The sequence below is a fragment of the Periplaneta americana genome, chromosome 16, assembly GCF_040183065.1.
Source record: "Periplaneta americana isolate PAMFEO1 chromosome 16, P.americana_PAMFEO1_priV1, whole genome shotgun sequence".
NCBI lineage: Eukaryota > Metazoa > Arthropoda > Insecta > Blattodea > Blattidae > Periplaneta > Periplaneta americana.
Window position 1 is genome coordinate 115,503,464 of NC_091132.1, and position 23,545 is coordinate 115,527,008.

At 35.9% G+C, this 23,545-nt stretch overlaps 1 protein-coding gene across 2 annotated transcripts in view; it reads left to right on the forward strand.

Annotated features, from left to right (window-relative positions):
* LOC138691124 (nucleolar pre-ribosomal-associated protein 1) overlaps nt 1–23,545 on the forward strand; it is a 101,875-nt gene that overhangs the window by 36,724 nt on the left and 41,606 nt on the right. For both annotated transcript variants that reach the window (XM_069812857.1, XM_069812858.1), the window contains 5 exons: nt 1,607–1,768; nt 1,948–2,229; nt 3,624–3,944; nt 13,982–14,312; nt 18,858–20,138. In XM_069812857.1, the coding sequence (XP_069668958.1) occupies nt 1,607–1,768; nt 1,948–2,229; nt 3,624–3,944; nt 13,982–14,312; nt 18,858–20,138 (2,377 nt within the window). The remainder of the gene's footprint in view (nt 1–1,606; nt 1,769–1,947; nt 2,230–3,623; nt 3,945–13,981; nt 14,313–18,857; nt 20,139–23,545) is intronic.

The following is a 23,545-nucleotide window of genomic DNA, read 5'->3' on the forward strand; positions in this document are numbered from 1 at the left end:
TAAATGAAATGTATTACTATAGTTTAATTCTAAATACAGTTTACTGTACTACAGTAAATTCTTTGCAACTTTTAGCTACAGTAGATAAGACCGAAAAAGGAAAATACAGTACTGTGCCATGCAATTTTATTCTAGGGCTACAGTTATGCAGTACTGTAATTTACAGTTTTCAAATTAACCTTTACGTGCAGGTGCCATGTCTCTCGAAACAGAACAACTGATTGAAGTGCAGAGAATAATCCTACTAACCCTATCATGTGTCGAATACAATTTCACGATCGCAGAAACCTTGGACCCATCAGACAGGTTAAATGTTATGACTTTGTTTATCCACCCGCTTCCAGCTAACAAGGGGTAGCCAGCTGGGCTAGTAGTAGCCTATGAGACACTTACTGTCTTCTTTCATGTTAAGGAATTCTTGTACAGTTCTCAAAACTAAATTTTCCATTTTTGTAACACATTAGGTTTTGAAATCCAAGTTCTGTCCGCAGTTAGGAGGTAAAGCAAGCTTTAGAACTGTGAAAGAGCTGTCCGTGTCCATGTCTGAGAGTGTCCATAAACGAGAGTTAAATTTATCATTATTTCTATATTATTTCAGTTGGGACATAAAAATCTGTCCGTATATGAGGAGTAGCCGTAAGGAGAGGTTTCACTGTATTTTCGGACAAGTTCCACTTCAACTTGTCCTACAATGATGACCGCATACGTGTTAGACGCTATTGTGGTGAACACAATCTGTGAGCTTGCATTGTTGAGCGGCATAGTGGACAGACGCCTAGTGTGATGGTGTGGGGCACCATTGGATGCAACATGCGATCTCGCCTCCTACGTATTCAGGGCAATCTGAATAGCAACCACTACATTAGGGAGGTTTTAGAGCCCGAGGTACTGCCTCTCCTTCAGGCAACTCCACATGCCATATTTCAGCAGGACAATGCCCGGCCACATGTGGTGAGGATTGTGCAAGTCTTCTTCGTAGAACAACGGGTATCACTGCTTCCCTGGCCTGCACATTCACCAGACATGTCGCCCATCGAACATGTCTGGGATATGGTTGGTCGGCAACTTGTTCGTCATGGTCCTCCAGCACCCACTCTTGACGCTTTGTGGACTTACATACAAACTGCGTGGAGGGAGATTCCCCAGGAACATATTCAGGTCTTCTCTGATTTCATGCCAGGACACTTAGAGGCTCTGATTGCAGTGCATGGAGGCTTCACACCGTACTGAAATCTCACGCTCACAGATCATGTACAGTTCTGTAATTCTAATCATTTGTGTATTGTCATGTACATGTGGTATCAGTTTCATTTCAGTCTCATGTATCCTTCTTGGTGTTGCAATTTCCACAAACATTAGTGTATTATTAATAAATAACAAGATTTAACTTATTTCGTATTTCAATGAATATCCTGTAAAGTAGGTAATTTGTTAGTAATTAATCGTTGTATGGTTCCTTGAAATATGTTGGTTTTCATTTTATAAATTTGTACATGCAAAGAAAACAAAAAATGCAGTTAAAGACAACATTAATAAAAGGTACTTTTGTACTGTATTTATTTTGTGTGCATATGTTATTTATGTGCTGTATTTTTTATTTGAACAGAACTTGGAGAAACCTTGGGAACATGAAGAGATGGCCGAATTGATTGTCAAGATTCTCGTATCTTGTCCTGACCTCATGAAATGTGTTGTAGCAAATGTGGAACCGTATTTAGAGCCTCGAGTTTCCAACAGATGGATGAAAACTATGAATTTTGTAAAGCAGGTAAGGACGAAATATTTTATTTTTGTGAAAACTGTTGATCAACATAAGAATTAAAAAGTTCATTATGTTGAATACATGACTACAAAGAATGATTATGTTCTGTGATTGCTTTACATTAAAAATATATGAGCGTTAATTAAAATATATCATTTTGTCATTTTTTTGTTTTTACTTTTCAGATTGTGCAGAGCATGTCTCCAGAGCAACACTTAAAACCATATGCAGATGGTTTGACAGTGCACCAGTTAACCCTTATAATACAAACTCTAACCCTGCCATCACCAGTGTTGAAGGCAGTTGGCTCAGGGATGCTACAAAATAAATATCTGATCATCAGATATGAAGCATTGAGCTTACTGCTTGTGATGTTGAGACAGTTCAGTGATTTCATTACCTCTGTAAAAAGGTGGAATCTTATTGATGATTCTACCCTCCATGCCCTTAAACAGAGCATTATGAAGGTATACTTAAATTTTTGTAAATGGCCATTAGTCAGTATTTCATTGCATGATATAGAAGGGAAATTATTGACTTGAGGATTGTAATGAATTTATTTATGAATGCAGTACTGTGAGAAAACAGATGTGCAAGATAGTGTCATACAATATACACTCCTTCATCAACTAGAAGGAGAGACCAGTAAATTGTAATCTATAAACGTTGTTCATTAAACCCCAGGAAATATCGAATGTTAGTGTAATAAATGTGAAGCAGGAAATACCATCAACACGGATTGTATTCTTCACCTGCCATAATTAGGAATATTAAAGTCAGACGTTTGAGATGGGTAGGGCATGTAGCATGTATGGGCGAATCCAGAAATGCATATAGTGTGTTAGTTGGGAGGCCGGTGGGAAAAAGACCTTTGGGGAAGCCGAAACGTAGATGGGAGGATAATATTAAAATGGATTTGAGGGAGGTGGGATATGATGGTAGAGACTGGATTAATCTTTCTCAGGATAAGAACTGATGGTAGGTTTACGTGATGGCAGCAATTGATCTCCGGGTTCTCTAAAAGCCATAAGTAAGTATTAGTTTTATATTCATGTTCGATTGTTTATGTCCATACACATTTATAAAACATAATTTCTGTTGTGCTTGTGCTGTTATATTATTTAATAAAGATTTTTATGCTCGACCATGCCGAAATGTAGTAATTATACACCTGGTAGCAGCCCTTTAATGGACCTCATTAAAGTACACCTATTCATTGAAGTTCAGGTGTTCTGCCAATCAGAAAGCACCATGTGAAAGCGCAAGTATCGATTTCATCAATTGCACAATAAATAACCTACATTTGAAATAAAGTCAGTTCTGTTACTATAATAATTAGCGTTAATTGTAAATAATATTCAAATAAATTCAATTTGTCATCTCGTTTTTCAATGTATAATTCAATTTCAAGATTATATCAAGATTAATGTTTCTTTTACTCTCTAGATTATATCAAGGTCGTCGACATCTGTTTCTCGGAAAAAATCAATACTTTTGCATCTGCGCACATCTCACAATTTACGAGGTAGGCTATTGCAGGCAAGGTCCGTTCCGCTCCTCACTTAGATAACAATAACATGAATACTTATGAATAATTTCAAGTTAGAAATATGGTCGAGCATAAAAAGTCGTATGAAACTTGCCTATGATGGTAATTAAGACGCTCATATGAAAATTATGAAACTCGCGCTCATTTCATAAACATACTCGCGTCTTAATTACTACCATTATAGGCTCGTTGCATAATGTACTATTTCATTATAAGCTGTTAATGGGAAATGAATTCAGAATTTAAGAAAAATTTTCATCTTATATGGATGGAATGACAGATTATTAAATGAAACTATATGTCTCTTTTCAGCAACTCCCAAATAATGAAATGATGATATCTCTCTGGAAACTGTCATCATTTGAGGAAGATGAAGAGGAAGATAGTCCTCAATTAACAGATGCTTTGCCAGAACCTAGCATCAGTTCATATCTTTTGTCAGTAATAGATTTGTTATTGTTCTACAATGAATGTTTTCCTCACATGTTGGACATTCCAAGTTCCACTAATTTCTTGGCTGATATAGAAAATATTGCATTAAATGAAGAGGCTCAGGAATCAGTAGCTCTTCTACAAGAAAGAATCCTACAGCTTCTAATCACACTGGATAGCTTTGCCTTTACACCTGACAAGGTATGTAGAAGTTAACTCAGTTCATTTCTGCTCATAAGATCGAGATTTACTTTAGTTATTGATAAATTTAATTCGTATTAAATGAACCAGGGTTTTTATCCTTGATAGATCCCGTTATAATTATGTGGTGAACAAAATGGTATTGTGAAATAGTTTTCCGTAAGTACTGTATTTACTCGAATGTATTAGGTTGGTGCATAATTCCATAGCGATTTTCCATAAGTTTACTAAACACATAAGAGAGAAGTTAATCATTAACAATATATTGTCCTTCACTATTTACAACAGTGTGCCAACACTGGAGTAGTTTTTTGATTCCGCGCCTGTAGAAATTGAGTGGTTTTGAGTTATAGAAGTCATCAAGCCATGTTCAGAGCGCATTTTTATTCAGAAAGGAAGTTCCTTGAAGGTTGTTTGATAGAGAGCGGAAAGGTGAAAATCTGAGGGCATAATATCTGGTAAATAAGATGGGTGTGGAATGACTTCCCAACCCAACTCCTGGTTAGTGTTTTGTGTCAGGTTAGCAGAGTGCAGACTGGTGTTATTGTGGAGTAGCATCACTTCACGCAGTCTTGTTGGTCGTTTTTCTTGGATTACATGTACAAGATGTCTCAGTTGGTGGCAATAGGCAGTGATGGTTACACCTCGGGGAAGCAATTTGTAGTACAGCACATCCTCGCAGTTCCATTAGATGCATAACATCTTTTGTAGATGCTCGCTGGCCTTTGTACAGGGAGTTGCTTTTTTCTTTGAGTTCAACCATTCCTTTCTTTTCCTTATGTTAGCATAAAGACACCATTTCTCGTCACCAGTAACGATATTGGTTAGGAATGTTTGATGTTGTTCACGAACCAGCAAGCAAAGATGCATGCACATATGGCCACCTGCTGATTTTTGTGGTTTTGGCTTAGAGCATGCGGTAGTACCCATACATCTTACTTTTGAACCTTGCCCATTGAATGCAAATGTCACACGATGATGGAATGGTCACAGTTCATCTCATTTGCCAGTTCTCGGATATACTGACATGGATCATTGTAAATTAATATGTTTAAACGATCTTCAACAAACCCCGAAGGTCTTCCTGAATGCAGAGTGTCACTAATCTCAAAACGACCCTTCTTAAAACAAGAAAACCATTTTCTTGCCGTGCTCTCTCCAATAGCATTGTCCCCATACACGGCACAAATGTTTCTGGCCGCCTATGCTGCTTTTGCCTGTCTATTAAATTCCAAAAGAAGAATATGTCGGAAATGTTCCACTTTCTCCATTTGACACTTCATTTTGTAACATCCACGGCTCCACTCCCTATCTGCAAAAATGAAAACTTCAGTATGTAAACTCAATCACAACAATTGAACTTCAAATAAAAAATGACAATCGATAAATAAACCCATAGCAACTGGAGAACCAACATGCAAAACAAAAACACTACAAACCCACTAATATGCATCCCAATTTTTTTATCCTAAAATCCAGAATAATTACTGGCGAATATAATACGCATTTGTGCTAAAACATTCAAGATTAAAATAATATTATGAAGACAGGTTATAAAGGCACCCTGACCTACAGCTATACATCATATTCATTCTCACTTGCAGTATGAGAACTGGAAATTCTGGTGAACAGGTCTGGGTTGATGTCAATACATTGACAATGGGTAATGTCATGCCACTTTTTCATAAGGAATCGTATTGTTGTTAATTTCTTTAGTTTATTTAAAGAGGCACAATTGTTAAAAGTTGTGTACAAAAAATCTCAGAACAAAATAAAAGTGTCATTAAGTTTTTACCGTAGTTTAAAATAATATTCATATTAATAATAACTGTTGTCAAAAATGGACATGAAATTACGATTGAAAAGTGTACAAGAGACGAGAAAACACGAACTCGTAATGCCATTTCCATCAGTTTCCCACCATGTATCATAGCATAAATTGAGCATTAATTTAAATTTGTTCATGTCTGAGTGTTTGGATGCAAATATAATAGCCATCGAATATAATATGGTTCCTGGTTTTCAGGACGACATTTTGTCAAAAAAGGTGCATACTATAATAGCATAAATAAATCCGCCAAGTTAGAGCATCTGTCTCCAGACTAGCTGGCCCGGGTTCGATTCCCGGTAAGATCAGAGATTTTCTTGTAAAATTTCTACCTCGGGACTAGGAGAGGTGGCAGTGCACAACTTCTGATCACTAAATTGTGCACCAATATCCCTGGGTTAAATCCCAAATCTCTCCACAGTACATATATTACTTTTGATAGTGATTTGTCTGTTGGATGGGGATGTTAAACCTGGCAGTTCCCCTTAGTACTATAAGACAGGAGTAGGCTATGTGTCGGCACTAGGTTTCCCCTTCTCCCTTCCTCATCATCATCATTCTCACTCATTCCCTGCACTACACTTATAATTACACTCACCGTAGTATACGACATAACTCTCCACAGATAAACTCATGCACAGTGTGGCTTGCTGAAATGGTGTTCTAATTGAAAATGGGTTACAGTCTTACTATTTATCTGCAATATGTGGATCCCGAATCACGTAAGTGAAGTGAGGGATAAATCGTAAAACAGTGAATGCCAGTAGGAGAAGTTATCCCCACCCTCACCGCATAGCACCTCGCTCGCCTACTCTCTCTCTCTCTCTACTATCTGCCCCGCTTCGGTGAATCACTGCCTACCGCCTCGCATGGATTTCATATTTTACAACAACACAATACAACCAAATTGATGTGCATTAGACAACAACCACATACGTACTAAGACATATCCAACGACACACATTGCATTTCTGCAATATGTTATGGCAGTTCCTTTGAACATAAATAGATTCATTTTCCCTTCTACCACCAACTCGTCTCAGTAGCCGAGAGGTCTAAAGCGTGACCAAAAAGCATGCGTGCGTTTTGTTAGGAAGATCACTGGATCGAATACTATCCTCCTCTAAGTCATAAGAAAAAAAAAAGAGAGACATGAAGCAAGAAAGAGAGAAGGAGAGGCTGGAGAGGGAAACAGGACGAACTTCCGCTTTTGCTTCGTAGATGCCGCATTCATTTTTTTTTGTTCCACTTTCCTCCACTAGATGTCATCCCAGCCTAAACCCCTATTTCCACTCTTTCCCGCTAGAGTGTGCTGTGAGCTTGTAGGGGAAAAGTGGAAAGGGGTCATGGGCAGAGCTTAACGTTCGCTGTTTTACGATTTGCCCGAATTGGGTAGGCATACACACAAACACACATAATTGCGTAAATATGGTACATGGGTTTTCCCTACTACTCTCATTTCATTGATTGGTTCACTATTGCCATATCATTTTTAATACATCTCAGTAGAAATACCTCCTTGAGCCCCGAGTAACACTCACTTTCATTAGCAGTATTATTGATCAGCATTTGCTGCTCAGTGGACAAATACCTGTGACCTTTCGCTAAGGGAAGTTACTCTGTTTTATTTATAACTATTGCTTACACTTCTCACTAACAGAATGAACCGCATCTTCTTGATACGTAAGCTGCAAGAAATAAGATGTTCATCAGTGTACGAGGCGTGTTCTTGAAGTAAGTTCCAAAAAGGGTGTAGTAAGTAAACAGGAAGATATTTACAAACCATTTTTGTTGCATTGTATTCCCCACACTTCAATTACTTCTCAACATAATCTCCACCATTATTGAAGCATTTATCGAGTCGTGGCACAAGTCTTTGTATCTCCTCATTGTAGAATTCGCCTACCTGCGATGTGAACCACTCCCGCACTGCTGTTTTCACTTCATCGTCGCCATCAAAACGTTGACCACCGAGGAACTTCTTGAGGTGCAGAAAGAGATGAAAGTCACTCGAAGCCAAATCCTGGCTGTAGGGGGGGATGGTCAATTTGTTCCCAGCCAAATTTCGAGATGAGATTTTGGGTGTCACGAGCTGTGTGTGGCCGAGCATTGTCATGAAGCAACACAACTCCATCGGTCAGCATCCCATGTCTCTTGTTCTGAATTGCGCGACGGAGCTTCTTCAAGGTCTAACAATAGGTTTCTCTATTAATGGTTTCAAGAATTCGATGAGTAAGACTCGTTTTCTGTCCCAAAAAACAGTGCACATGATCTTGCGTGTGACATGGTTTGTTTGAATTCCTTTTTCCTTGGCGATGCAGTGTGCCTCCATTCCATGGACTGCTGCTTTGATTCAGGTGTCATGTGAGCCACCCAAGTCTCGTCACCTGTCACGATATGGTCAAGAAACTCATCGCCTTGCTCACTGTAACGTGTGAGAAAGCTCAGTGCATTGGAAGCTCGTTTGGTTTTGTGTTCCTCGGTGAGCATCTTGGGTACCCATCGTGAGCACAATTTTCGATATCTTAATCGATCTGTCACAATTTTGTAGAGAACACTCTGCGACATTTGTGGAAAATTCCAGGAAAACGAAGAAATTGTGAACCTCCTGTCCTCATGAATTTTTTCATCGACAGCACGCACCAAATCGTCATTGATCAAAGATGGCCGACCGGTACGCTGTTTGTCATGCACAGAGACACGGCCCTTGTTGAACTTTCTAACCCATCTGACCATTCCATCACTAATGGCATCATCACCATACACCTCACAAAGTTGACGATGAATATCAGCTGGTTTGATGTTTCTCGCATTCAAGAAGTGGATGACAGACCGCATCTCATAGTCGGCGGGGTGCTCCATCACTTTAAACTGATCACAACTAACCACACACACGGACTGAAGTTCTGAAACTGCATGTACAGCTTGCCTGAGGACTGAATAAGAAAACACGCATGCGCAAAATAACGATTGCAGCGATGTGACAGCTATAATTGAAAACGGAACTTACTTTAAGAACACGCCTCGTATTTGCTTCAGTGATGCAATATGAATGGTATAAGGTATTAGACAATGTATTTGTATGTATACATGAAAACGAAATCTTATATGAGGTGCCACATTAGATTCATAAGAAAGTTCCTTGGAATTGTTGTCAACAACAAGTATACATTTGTAAACATTACAGTATTCTGCTATTGATAACTTGAGCATTATTACCGGATAAGCCATAATTTGCGACCAGCAATATCCCCTGTAATTTTTATCAGCAGAGACATCTCAAAGATAAAGTGTATAAAACAAATTCTCGCACACTGCAGAATCTGGAAAAGAATTTCTTACAAATATCACTAATTACTTAATTAGAAATTACATGTAAGGAGCGACAGCGTGTCTCATAAATTATTCAAGAGATGTAAGGCATGCATTCAACAAGGGGTCAGACATTTACACCAGAGTCCACACCTGTGGAGTAATAGTCAGCGCGTCTAGCTGCGAAACCAGGTGGCCCGGGTTCGAATCCCGGTCGGGGCAAGTTACCTGGTTGAGGTTTCTTCCGGGGTTTTCCCTCAACCCAATACGAGCAAATGCTGGGTAACTTTCGGTGCTGGACCCCGGACTCATTTCACCGGCACTATCACCGTCATATCATTCAGACGCTAAATAACCTAGATGTTGATACAGCGTCGTAAAATAACCCAATAAAATAAAAAAATTTACACCAGAACTTGTATTGGTAATTGTAACTTTAATGAAATTAGGTTTCTCTTGTGACTGAGACTATTGATGACTCATTTTCTAATTCGGAGCTAACGGTTGCTCGCCAACTTCACTAGTAATAGTCCATGCTCCTGTTAGTTTTTCAATGAATTTTTTTTTTTTATATTCCTAAACAAGTACTTTTTTTTCTATTCTGCTTGGGTTTAAATTTGTAACATTATTTTGACATTCCATTATTTCGTTGTTGTAATAAATTTTTCTATATGCGTTCCTTTTCCCCTTCTCTTTTTCTGCATTTCTTTCTTGTAACTTTCTTTGTTTTGTAATTTCTGCCTTGTATTTCTTTATTTACTTTGTTACTTTATTTTTCTCTAAATTAAATATGTTTGCAAATAAAGTGACTTATTATCAGGGAAAGGATTTATATGTAAATACATATTTACTTATAAAGCTAATATAATTTATATTTTGCATTATCTTTATGTTTCACAATGTGTAGGGTTGAAAAATCCTACTTTTATTTTCCATATTTTTCCATATTTTAGAGTTTAGTACATATTTTCGTTAATTTCCATATATTTTCCATATTTCATATAAAACAGTCCATATTATATTAGGTTTAACAATAAAACAAAACAAAATTCCATTAACTTTTAAAAATACATTTCAACAATAGAGATTTAAACACATGTTCAGTAATCCCTTTAACATCAGAGTTATTTGAAAATTAGCAGTCCTATCAACAATGGGAAAGTAAGTTACAAAACTGTATTAATTTAATTTAAAATTTTTAACAGACTTCAGTTGTGCAGCTCAACAGTTAAATGCCAGTCAGAGTACACATAGGTTCAGTTTTGTAAATCATACTATAAAGACGGTAAATATGCCAAAAGTACGTCATTCAGTCAATTTAAAATCAAAACTAACAAGTTACATTTCAGAATTTAAAGAAGATGGTTTATCAACTGACAATAAAATATTATTTTGTAATTTGTGTCAGTGTGCAGTATCATCTACACAAAAGTTCCTGGTGCAACAACACATTACAACTAGTAAACATCAGGCCAACAAACAACTAAATTCCAAGCAGAGACAATTGTTTTTAACACAACCAACAACATCGAATGTAAGATCTGAGTTTAACATCGACCTGTGCCGTTCTCTCATCTCTGCTGATATTCCTCTCTACAAACTAAAGAATAAGGTCTTCAGGGAATTCCTTGAAAAATATACTCAACATACAATCCCGGATGAGTCAACACTTAGGAAGACGTATGCTCCATCCATCTACGATGAGACAATACAGAAGATAAGAGATGAAATTAAAGATAGTTCAATTTGGGTTTCCATTGATGAGACTCCCGACAAAGAAGGTAGACTTGTTGGTAATGTAGTTATCGGTTTGTTAAGTGAACAATATTCTGAACGAATTCTTTTACATTGTGATGTTCTAGAAAAGTGCAATAACAAAACTATAGTTAAACTGTTCAACGAAGCTATGGGTATCCTGTGGCCAAAGGGTATTATGTACGATAATGTGTTATTCTTTATTAGCGATGCTGCCCCTTATATGGTCAAAGCTGGACAAGCATTATCTGTTGTATATCCTAAATTGACTCATTTTACTTGTGTGGCGCATGCATTTCATCGTGTGGCAGAAGTGGTCAGAGACAATTTCCCTAAAGTAGATTTGTTGATTTCATCAGTGAAAAAAGTATTTCTCAAAGCTCCCAGTAGAGTTAACGTGTTGAAAGAAATGTACCCTGAAATTCCATTGCCACCAAAGCCAATTTTAACTAGATGGGGTACATGGCTAGAAGCAGTTGAATATTATGCCGAACATATAGACTCTATTAACAATGTTCTCCTTGCATTGGACTCTGAAGATGCAGTCTCAATTGATACTGCGAAAACAGTTACCTGTGACATAAGTGTGAAGAATGACTTAGCTCACATTCAGCATACATTTTCATGCATCATAAAAACGCTCAAAAGTCTCCAAAATAGGCACCTTTCACTATCTGAAAGTTTTGAAATTATAAATAGTACTGTGGAACAACTGAATCGTGGTAGAGGTAAAGTTGCAGATGCAGTAAGAGCTAAGGTGGACACTGTACTTTCAAAAAACCCTGGATATGAAGAACTACAAAAGGTTGTTGCTGTGATGAGTGGTGAATCAACAGTGAAGATTAACTTGGACTTATCCCCAGCAGACATTGTGAAATTGAATTATGTACCAGTTACTTCTTGTGACGTCGAACGCTCTTTTAGTCAGTATAAATCTATCCTCAGAGACAATAGAAGAAGATTCACTTTTCAGCACTTGAAAGAAATGTTTGTAACCTATTGTTATGGTAACAGACAATAAAAATTGTGTTTTGTTGAAACTACATTGGAAGATAAGGTACGTCCATTATATTTTTTGTTTAGTTTGATTAAAATGTACCAATATTTAACGTACATAGTCATTTTTTTATAATTTTAAGTCCATATTTAATTCCATATTTTGGTAAAAATAACTACATATATATTTACATATTTCATATATTTTTAGTCCATATAAATCCGTTCCCTGCTTATTATATATGAAGCTACTGCTATCTGCTGATGATTATGTTGCAGTGTGGGTGGTAAAAATGGACACTTTCTCGTAAGGAAGTGATTGTGAGGTGGTGGTGATAGTTAGGGACCGGATTTTTATGTAATTACATATTATATTCCTTTCAACCTAACCATATATAAATAATAAATATTCGCGAATCTTGTAATTACCATTACTTACTGGCTTTTAAGGAACCCGGAGGTTCATTGCCGCCCTCACATTGGTCCCTATCCTGAGCAAGATTAATCCAATCTCTACCATCATATCCCACCTCCCTCAAATCCATTTTAATATCTTCCCACCTACGTCTCGGCCTCCCCAAAGGTCATTTTCCCTCCAGCCTCCCAACTAACACTCTATATGCATTTCTGGATTCGCCCATATGTTCTACATGTCCTGCCCATCATTGATTACCATTAATATATTAAAATTTGATACTACATATTTTTACATATTTATCCCACATTACATATTATGGGTTGGTATTACATAAATCTACATATTTAGGGGTATTATTCATTTTTACTTCTCTAAAGGGGGGGGGGGGCGAAACTTCTGCTGGGTAAGTTTACAATTTGAAATACACAGATTTTAAAAAGCCTTTTTACCAGCCCAAGAAAGGATATATTTCGGGATGAAACATAATGTCCTTAGTTCCAGGAAGTAATAGAGGCACTCATCCCATACCACCCGCTCTAAATATTGGTGAAGAAAAGGCAACCTTTCTCATACAACTATCTTGTATTGTAAAAGTCACTCAGACAGTAGCATTGCCTTCATGCAATGGAGTGGGACGAGAACGACATGATTTGTCTCGAACTATAATTGTTCTGCACACGTCTTAACAAGCTTTCCCATGCAATTTGCAATCTTACCCACTCTCTTTCTAATCCTTCCAGGGAAAACCCGTGTCAAGTGTGACATGAGCTGCAATAAAGTAGCCGACTTTTGAAAAGTAGCTGTGAAGAAAGAAACTGGAAAGTTGTTGAAAAATTAAAATAGTTTTCAGGTTATTGCTTGACCTCTTTACTTTAAATTTACTAGACCTACACAGAAATGGGATTTTCCGAATAATTAGGAAGTATGGTTCTTAGCTAGAATAATGCTACCCTTCTGAATGAGACAGGAATGTCACTTTTCAAACAACAATTTATAAATGCCTATAGTTTGAGGTTTTAGTAGGTATCTTGTTTCTTACAGGGAGCAGCTAAAATGCATGTGTCCGACATCTCCTCTTATTTTCTCCTAATCCAGTAAAGCGAAACAGTGCTTGTAGTACTGTTGTGTCATTCATTTCGCTCATTTTTCTAGTTTTAGTTCTTACAATACCTATAAAGTGCAAATGAGTTTATCCACTGCTTTTAACTAACTAAAATGGCCCCTGTATCTTCAACCCTAATGACAAAAATAAAATCATGGATTGTAATGGACGAAGCTTTCACTACAGATGGAAAAATAGTAATGTATCAAGTGTGCGGTAAAAAAGTCGTGTGCTCTATGAAATCACAACTGGAGAGTCTTACCTATCCTATACCTGCCAGATATTGATATTAAATATTTTCATGATTTTACATATTTTGGTACATATTCAGCTTATTTTTCTTACATAAATATGTACATATTTCACACCTTGATATTACATAAAAATCCGGCCCCTAGTGATAATTAATGGAATAATGGATGGGAAAGAATAGGTCCCAAAGAAAACCTGTCCCATGCTGCCATTGTTCATCACACATTTCATTTGACTTGCTGAGATTTAATCCCAACTCTCCACTAAGAAGTCAGTGCTCTATCTGTTCGGTGAATGATGTGCTTCTTTCCTGTTTTAAAATTATTTGGTCTCTGTGGCAGTGAATTTGCTTCTTTTTTTTCTCTCCCTGTTAGGATATGTTCAGGAGTGCTGTTCATCGTCTGTCAAACCTAGCTGACTTTCCTTCAGTCGCCATTCCCCTGCAAGCAAGGAATATTCTCTGCACACTTCTCATCAACACTGGGCTATTTGAAGGAGTCCTGAATGAGGTATTTGTGTGGCTTCACTGTTTCCTTGCTACGCCTGCTGATCACAGACAATCTGTGGTCAAACTTCTGGTGGATGCAGTTGTATGTGTCTGCAAGGATCCTGCTAGATACACAGATTATATTTCACAGTCAGAAGAAGTAGGCGAAGACACCAATCAGACTCTAGATAAAAGTCAGATAGAGGATGTATTTGATGGTGAGTAAAGTTAGAATCTTTATTTTATTACCTGTGCTACATATTTAGAAATATAAATTACGTTGTTTGTCTTACATAGACTATATTATTGTTTGTGATGTAAGTGAAGCAGCCTATACTGGATAAGAAATAGCAAAAGCTAGGAATTTGTAATATTACATGTGCGCGCGCACACACACACACACACACACACACACACACACACACACACACACACACACACGCGCGCGGATGGAGGGAAGGGAGGGATATATATATATATTAATGTAGGTGCTCAAGTATATAATAAATTGAATAGAATCTCAATGTATTGTTATTATTATTATTATTATTATTATTATTATTATTGTTATTAGTATTAGTATATTACAATAAAACTTCATTTATACATTTCTCACTTATGTTTTCCACACTTACACGTTTTTTCTGAAGTCCCGGCAAAATACCTATATGTTTCATATTAAATTACTGTATTCAGTTATACACTTTTACACTTGATATGATATGATATGATATGATATGATATGATATGATATGATATGATATGATATGATATATGATATGATATATGATATGATATGATATGATATGATATGATATGATATGATATGATATATGATATGATATATGATATGATATGATATGATATGATATATGATATGATATGATATGATATGATATGATATGATATGATATATGATATGATATATGATATGATATATGATATGATATATGATATGATATATGATATGATATGATATGATATGATATATGATATGATATGATATGATATGATATGATATATGATATGATATGATATGATATGATATGATATGATATGATATATGATATGATATGATATGATATGATATGATATGATATGATATGATATGATATGATATATGATATGATATATGATATGATATGATATATGATATGATATGATATATGATATGATATGATATATGATATGATATGATATATGATATGATATGATATATGATATGATATGATATATGATATGATATGATATATGATATGATATGATATATGATATGATATGATATATGATATGATATGATATATGATATGATATGATATGATATGATATGATATGATATGATATGAAATGATATGAAATGATATGATATGATATGATATGATATGATATGATATGATATATGATATGATATGATATATGATATGATATATGATATGATATATGATATGATATATGATATGATATATGATATGATATGATATGATATGATATGATATGATATGATATGATATGATACGATACGATATATGATATGAAATGAAATGATATATGATATAATATGATATATATGAGAGCGTGGTGCCGACCACACCACCTCATTCTAGTGCAGAGGTCATGGAAAGCATGGGACTCTACCTCCATGCCCCCCAAGTGCCTTCATGTCATGCTACAGGGATACTTTTACCTTTTTTTTATGATATATGATATGATATGAAATGAAATGATATATATGATATGATATGATATGATATGATATGATATATTTATTAGTCAAACAGCATCTATCATGTCATGGTGTACCTTCACATTCCTGTATTTAGGAAGCACCACAACTCATCATTACATTTTTGCCATCACATTACTTTTTCTCATCGTCTGCTTATCTCTTCTCTGATCCTATTGTTAAAATCAGGAATTTTTTTCTACTCAACAGATCAAACACCACTTTTGTTCTCAACTATCACTTCTGTTTACGTACTGAAACAAACCACATTACATTAACACTATTGCCCATGACTCTTTACTACAATCACACTATTCCCCTTAATTCTTTACTATATTAACACTATTTTCCTTTACTCTTTACTATCTTAACACTATATCCTTTACTCTCTACTATATTAACACTATTACCCTTTATTCTTTACTATATTAATGCTATTCCTCTTTGCTCTTTACTACCTACGTTAATATCATTCCCCTTTACTGTTTATTATATTACCCCATACCCCTTTACTCTTTACTATCAATAACACTATTTCCATTTACTAGGTTTCAAAACATGCTTCTTTTTCCCTATGCCTTCACACCCATTCCTTTCTTACCTCATTTACTAATATATCCATTTTATCCCTCATATCATCCATTAATACTTTCCATGTCTCTGGATCAATCTTTTCAGCACTGTTCACTTCCACCATATTTCTGTCTTTATTGTTATTCTCTTCTACATTGTTACTAATTTTTTTCATCACTATTTGTTCTGCTACTGCAACTCGAGCAGGATAAGGGCCTTCAGGAGCCACAGACTTGGAATATGGTACCTGAGAAGGCACCTTCAATAAAACCTTCTTTCCACATCCTACTCTGCAATTCTATATACGTATGAAGTGTGTGCTAAGACACATTACGTGCACCATTTTTGAGTAAATAGCTTGCAGAAAATTAGCCGCTTTAGCCATATATGGTGTACTGTCAATCAACAACAACAGTATGTTGTCATGTTAAATGTCATTATGGCATAATGGATTCAAAGATCTACCAAAGTTCTCTCTTCACATGTTGATCCACAGCAATCTTTCTTTCAAGCCCAACTGTCATTTCGTACATCTTACAATATATTTTGTATATTTGTATCTGTGCTAAAAACTTTTTTTACATAATGAGAAACATAATGCTCTAATCTTGTAGTGTAGGCTTTCATGGCCGGAGTCTATAGATCTAGATTCATTTTCCGGGCTGATAGGCCGTGGTCTGTTGTTTGATTTTCTACCAGACGTTTTGTCTGCAACTGCGGCAGACATCTTCAGTGGAGTGGTATTCGAGGTCGCAAAAGTCTTCTCGGCATACCTGAGGCAACTGATCCTGTGGCTGGTTGTGCGTGCGTATTTATAGTGCATCTAGCGGGCCAAGGCCTACATATTTATAGTGCATCTAGCGGGCCAAGGCCTACACATTTATAGTGCATCTAGCGAGCCAAGGCCTACATATTTATAGTGCATCTAGCGGGCCAAGGCCTACATATTTATAGTGCATCTAGCGGGCCAAGGCCTACATATTTATAGTGCATATAGCGGGCCAAGGCCTACATATTTATAGTGCATCTAGCGGGCCAAGGCCTACATATTTATAGCGCATCTAGCGGGCCAAGGCCTTGGCCTGCTAGATGCACTATAAATATGCACACACAACCAGCCACGGGATCAGTTGCCTCAGGTACACCGAGAAGAGTTTTGCGACCTCGGATACCACTTCGATTGACTGGACGGTGTGACTTTTGGTGTTCCAAATAAGTACTTTAGTACAATTCTTGGCATGTCTCAGTGCAGTCCCTACCCAGAGATCCGATTGAGGGACTATTTTACCTTTGGAAAATTTTACACTGAGGGACTCCATGAATATAAACAGTGAAAAATATAGTGGGACTGCGTTGGTGGTAATGCAGCTAATGTGGGTACCTCTTTGTTACTTGTTAGCTTAAACAACAAGGTTAAGCCCCCTCACCACGAGATGGTGAGTACCCAATCATTAGTACCAGTTGCAGAAGACAAAGCTCTGCAGTATATATTGACTACACCCCACCTCTGGCTACTAGCAACAGGCATCTATAATGATCACCGATCTAAATACCCCTCATTTCTCGTGAAAAACAACAACTGAATAGACTACAGTGGACTATAGTGGACTTTATGTTGTCAGCAAACAGCTGGATACATTAAGAAGATTGATTGATGTCGAATACCACTCTACTGAAGATGTCTGCCACAGTTGCAGACTAAACATCTGGTAGAAAATCAACCAACAGACCATAGCCTATCAGCCCGAAAAATGAATCTAGATCTATAACGATCTAATTTTTACGTTTTATTTTGCTTTACTTTTGGCGTGACTTCACTACGCAACAATTTGCTATATTAAAAAAAAAAAATTCCCAAAAACAGTGAATTGATAGCAGTTAACCATGTACAGTATCTGCTGTTAATGAGTCATGTTTCAATTTAGTATGACTGATTGTGCAAATTCATTCGTAGAAAGAGAGGAAATAAGGCTTTACTGGATATCCTGAAGCCAAAGTTCTTTAGTAAAATTCATTGTCTGTCGGTATTGGGCAGAGGAGAGCTAGGTAGTCTTGGCCATGTTTATTTATGTAAAAGTGTAGGTTATTTTAGCTTTTGTACTGCCAAGAAACAAATAAAGTTAATTGCGTTTTAAGAAAAGTGCCTTTGTGAAAACTTAAAAAATGCAAAATAATGTGTAATAATTGTTAAAAAGTACTAAAATTTCATTAAAAAAAGTCACATTCTACAAAATCAGCAAAAAAAATGCAACAAAAAATGCCCTAACAAATATGATTAGAACAATTTAGCTCCTTTCATTCTGAAAAACATTGGTGTTTGGCCTTACCATGAGAAAGATACAAATGCATAAAAATCTCAGTCCTAATAATAATATCATCATCATCATCATCATCATCACCAAGAAGTTGTCTTTACCTTCAATGGTAATAAGACTTCGTATATTTATATAAAATTGTATTTTTACAGAATTACTGGAAACTTCCGAAAATGAAGTGAATGAAGATGGATTTGAAGATGTTGTACCTAATAGTATGGTTATACTGAGTCCATTGCTCCCAGGTGTATTAGAGACTGCAGCTATTGAAAGTGAAGATTATCAGACAGATGGTGTTAAATATTTTATTTCTTGTGTAATAATTCATCTTCTACATTCTCAAACATCTCCAGAAACATTACTACATCTTGTTGAGCGTTGGCCTATGTCTGTGCCATCTGCTGTCATGACTTATATTAAAGGATGGTCATCTGAAGGAACACCACAACCGCTTAAGAAGCCTTTTGGAAGCAAAAGTACTGAGAGCAAACTTAGTGTAGCCCTTTTGCAACATAGTGGAAGTTCTGTTGATCACATTTTGGGCTTAGATGTGAGCGAAAAATCTCTTGAAAATGAAAATAGAACTTTGGTTTCAGTGCAAATGGCCTCGGAGCTCTATAGCAAAAGACAGTTTTGTACTCAAGATCCAGTCCATTTGCTACTGCTTTATAAGTTATCAGTTTTTCATATGGTGCAGCTTGCATCCCATGGGAAGTTAACTGAAACATTGAGAGATAAATGTAAAGATGCATTGATATCTCTACTAAGTGCAGTCTCACATGTAGACAATCATTCAGATAGAGCAGTGTTGACATCTTCCAAGGAAGTACTTGGTTTATTAGATGGTAAACAGTTACTCATACATTGTCTGCAACACACATTTACACATCCTTGTCTTGTACAATTTTTCAGTCCTGTTCATAGAAAGAAACAGTCTGTGCAGAAATTAGTAACTGAACTTGTTTTAGAATTAGTGAAATTATCATCTCAATCAAAGAACAATATAATAAATTTAAGTGGCTTCTTCAGACCATTTAAACAGAAATTAATTCATCAAATCATCAGAAAGTTAAACAAATTTGATAAAAACAAAATGTCTTCCTTTGATGTGAATGATATTGTGGCAATGGTAGAAATTTTTGAACTGAATTTCTTTGATGTAGTGAAACTTATGGAGAATATGGTGAAATTGCCAGTGGAGGCATTGGTATCTTCAGATGGTGATCTCCCCTCTTTTTCTCTATGGGGACATCTTTTAGTGCACCTCACGAAACGTTTTGTAACTTTGCACAAACCAATGAAGTCTACCATGGTTACCATCATTGCCAATTATTTGGCATCAAAACAACAACATTTATATCTTATGTTGTTGGAAGAACATTTCTTGCAGTATTTGGAGCAGTTTCCACATCACTTGGAACACATACCAACACGTAAGATATTTCACTTTATTTTATTTTATAGTGGTATATGGGTCATTTGCAGAATTTGTATACAAATGACATCCATCAATTCATACCCTTCCCATTATTGCATTTATAACGATAGAGTTATGAATTCCTAACAGTGAGTAGTTTCAATACTAATGTAGTAAACGTCACAAGAATTATTTCCTTGAAGTGAAATATTTCACGAGAATAAAATAAAATTCTCATAGTAACAGCTAAAATTCCGTGTCCATATTAAACGGCATTTCTTGCAAGTTGAGAGGGCGCGAAGACATTCTTTTCCCCCTCCCTATTCCCCAGATACTGTTAGCGACCGAGCAGTAACTGTTACTTCTTATACCTGCACCCCCTACGCTGTACACAGAACAAAATAAAATATTTAATAAAGTACACTAGGGGATATAAAATGCAGCCATACAGATGTTTGACAGTGATTTGTTTCAGTATATTTTAGTGTCATTGTTATAATATTTTCAACTGGCTACTAATAAAATTAACGAATGTTGGTTTGAATGTTGGGGAGCGACACAGTGTAGATTGTCCCAGTGTGTATGTCGCAGTGTAGCAACTAGCGGTGGAGAAAACATTTATCTTTTGCCCTGAGTGGTTTGAGATTTGTTTCGTCCCTACAGTTTACTTCGTAGTGTTTTGTGAATATCGGTATAGGAAATAGTGTACATAGTGTAGTGTTAATTTCTTACATAAGTACATAGTTTTTTTTTTATTTAGGATTAGGACCGTATTTTATCGTAGTTTGTAAATTATTTAACGAACATTATGGCTTCCAGCAGTGTTATAAAACATAAAAAAGGTAAACCAATGCGAAGTGGTCAGAAGAGATGTGTGTTGAATTTATTTCAAACGTTATGTGCTGAAAATCTAACTTACAGTTTAGAAAAGGTGGCTGAGATGACGGGGAAACTAACGGGAGTGGGAAAAGCAAGTGTTTATCGCATCAGAAGAGAGGCGAAGATGAATGACAATAAATTAAAGAGTCCGGTGAAATTTCGCAAAACTGTTCCACTATTAGAAAAATACGACGAATTCACAAAATCAGCAATAAGATCTGAAGTTCACCAATTCTTTTTTCGTCAGGAACTGCCAACTTTAGTCAAAATATTAGCTGCGGTGAACGGTGATGAAGATAATAGTGATAAGATAAGACATAAAGAGGTATGTTAATTTAAATTAATTCTTGATTTCCGCACAAAACAGATTATGAAAGTCTATAAAAATATTCCTAGTTCTAATTTTATTATAATGCATGTCATAATACAGGCTTTGTATTATAATGTTATTATTCATAATTCCACTTAAATTCACTGCATAGTACTATAATTTGTGTAGCTGCAAGTAGAAACGCATTACTACTGGTTCAGTAGACCTATGCTTATTAAGATCGAAATACTTAAATTTAATATGTCAGTTGTACGCCTGTTTTAGTATTTATTTCTTCTTACGTTACAAGTAACTGTCGTATATTGAACTCATTAAATATTTTTAATGTGCAACTTATTGATATAGACAGGAATAAAAATAGAATTGACTTCTTGGTATAGACTTTCGAAATATAGATTTTGACACTTTGTGTTGTAAGTCAATTAGTCGAACGTTTTTACGACGGACTGTAGCACCTTCCCCTTCACTGACGGTAGAGAGTGTGAGTAGAGGGGAAAGCCTCTCAACCAAACTGAAATGGGAATTAGTTAAGTTTTTAAAATGGAGCATGATTATGTCCAGATAAAGGTTTGTTTAATAATGCAATTGAGAAAAAAATTAAAGAAACATTTGATATCAAATCATCTTCATTTATGTCTGACTTTATTATTTCCTTAAATATGATTGCATAATTACTTTAGTCCAGTAAATCAGTCAGGTCTGTTACACCATTCAGTTCCTATGGGTACACAGTTGAAAAATAAATCCCACAGATGTCAGCACAAGCCAAGATGATGCACAAGAGCCATCTTGAGTGTACTGCTATGTTCACCCATTTTGATTTGCGAGTTTGTGTGTCATACTCTTGCTTTGTGTTTTAGTCTAAGCATGCATTTTTACTTTGTCAGATCTGTTTGTGTTGTGTTTTCCATAAATAACAACATATAAAGTCAAGATCAAGAGCACTTAATAGTACACGTGTGCAGTAGTTAAGTTGCTATTTTGAACAATATTAGGCAAAAAAATTTTAGGTTAGCACATGCTTATGTTTGCTTTGTCATGTTGGTTACCTGTCAGATCTGTTACTCCATTTCATGTCTGTTATATCATTCAAAACAGTGCCATAATTTTTTCTTATTATCTGTCATTAAAGAAACTAAGGCTCAAATATCTTCGCCTTAAGGGCAATCTACTAAGATAATTGTTACTGAAAGAATGGTTTTCTGTTAGTTACTGAGCAAGTTATTATCTTTACGTTAGGTAACAGATCTGATATTAAGATATTTAAAATATTTGTTCATTTTTGATCTGAAGTTAGTTCCGTTACTATTCTAAAACCTATGCATTGTTTAAAGAATATCTGATATAAAAAATAAAGGAATTCTATTTCTATAAAAGATCCATTGTCCTGTCCTGTAATACACCTGACATTTAGCCATGTCATCAGAGATTCATTGATACTTGTAGGGAATGCTGTAAAGCAAGGCAAGTGTACAATGGCTGATTACTATGGCAGAGACATTGCACTATAGTAATACATGCAGAATATGCACTAAATAGTACTTTAATTTTGACGTTCTCAATCTTCCATTTGTTATACAAATTTTGCAAATGACCCATATATGTATGTATACTGGTGAGCTGGCAAGTATGAGTCTTGAAGGGGTATAGAATAGGTAATCTTGTGATTAACTGTGACATAATCTATCGGCAGTTGCCATAAATCATTACTGTCATTTCACATCGGTATGTTGTTCAGCTGTGTGTTCAAGGAGTTAAATTCTTGAGCTTTCATTATTGTTTCTTTTTAATTCAGTTGACTCATTTGCATTTCAATAAGTTTTTTGTGTGACAATACATAGTGAGCAGTAACACTTCATTATGAATGTTGCGAGGAATGTTTTCTGAAACTAGCCTGCAGTGTAAGCCTTCAGACCTCTCACTAATATCATAGTCTAGTATATACAGTCACGAAGCTTGGAATGATTTTTTGCAATTCTCGCGATAGTTGCTAGCCTCTTGGAGTGCTGTGAGTACTAGGAACAATAGTCTGTGCCACAGCCATCATGATACAGGCCATAAGGCTGACCATGTAACTCACTTAACCCGATCACGAAGGGCAGCGTTTCAACCATATAAATTAGTTGGAATGCATAAAGAGTAACATATGTTTCTCTAAAATGTAGTGTAATTCCATTAATAAAATTTAAAACAATGATTATGAGACACTTCAG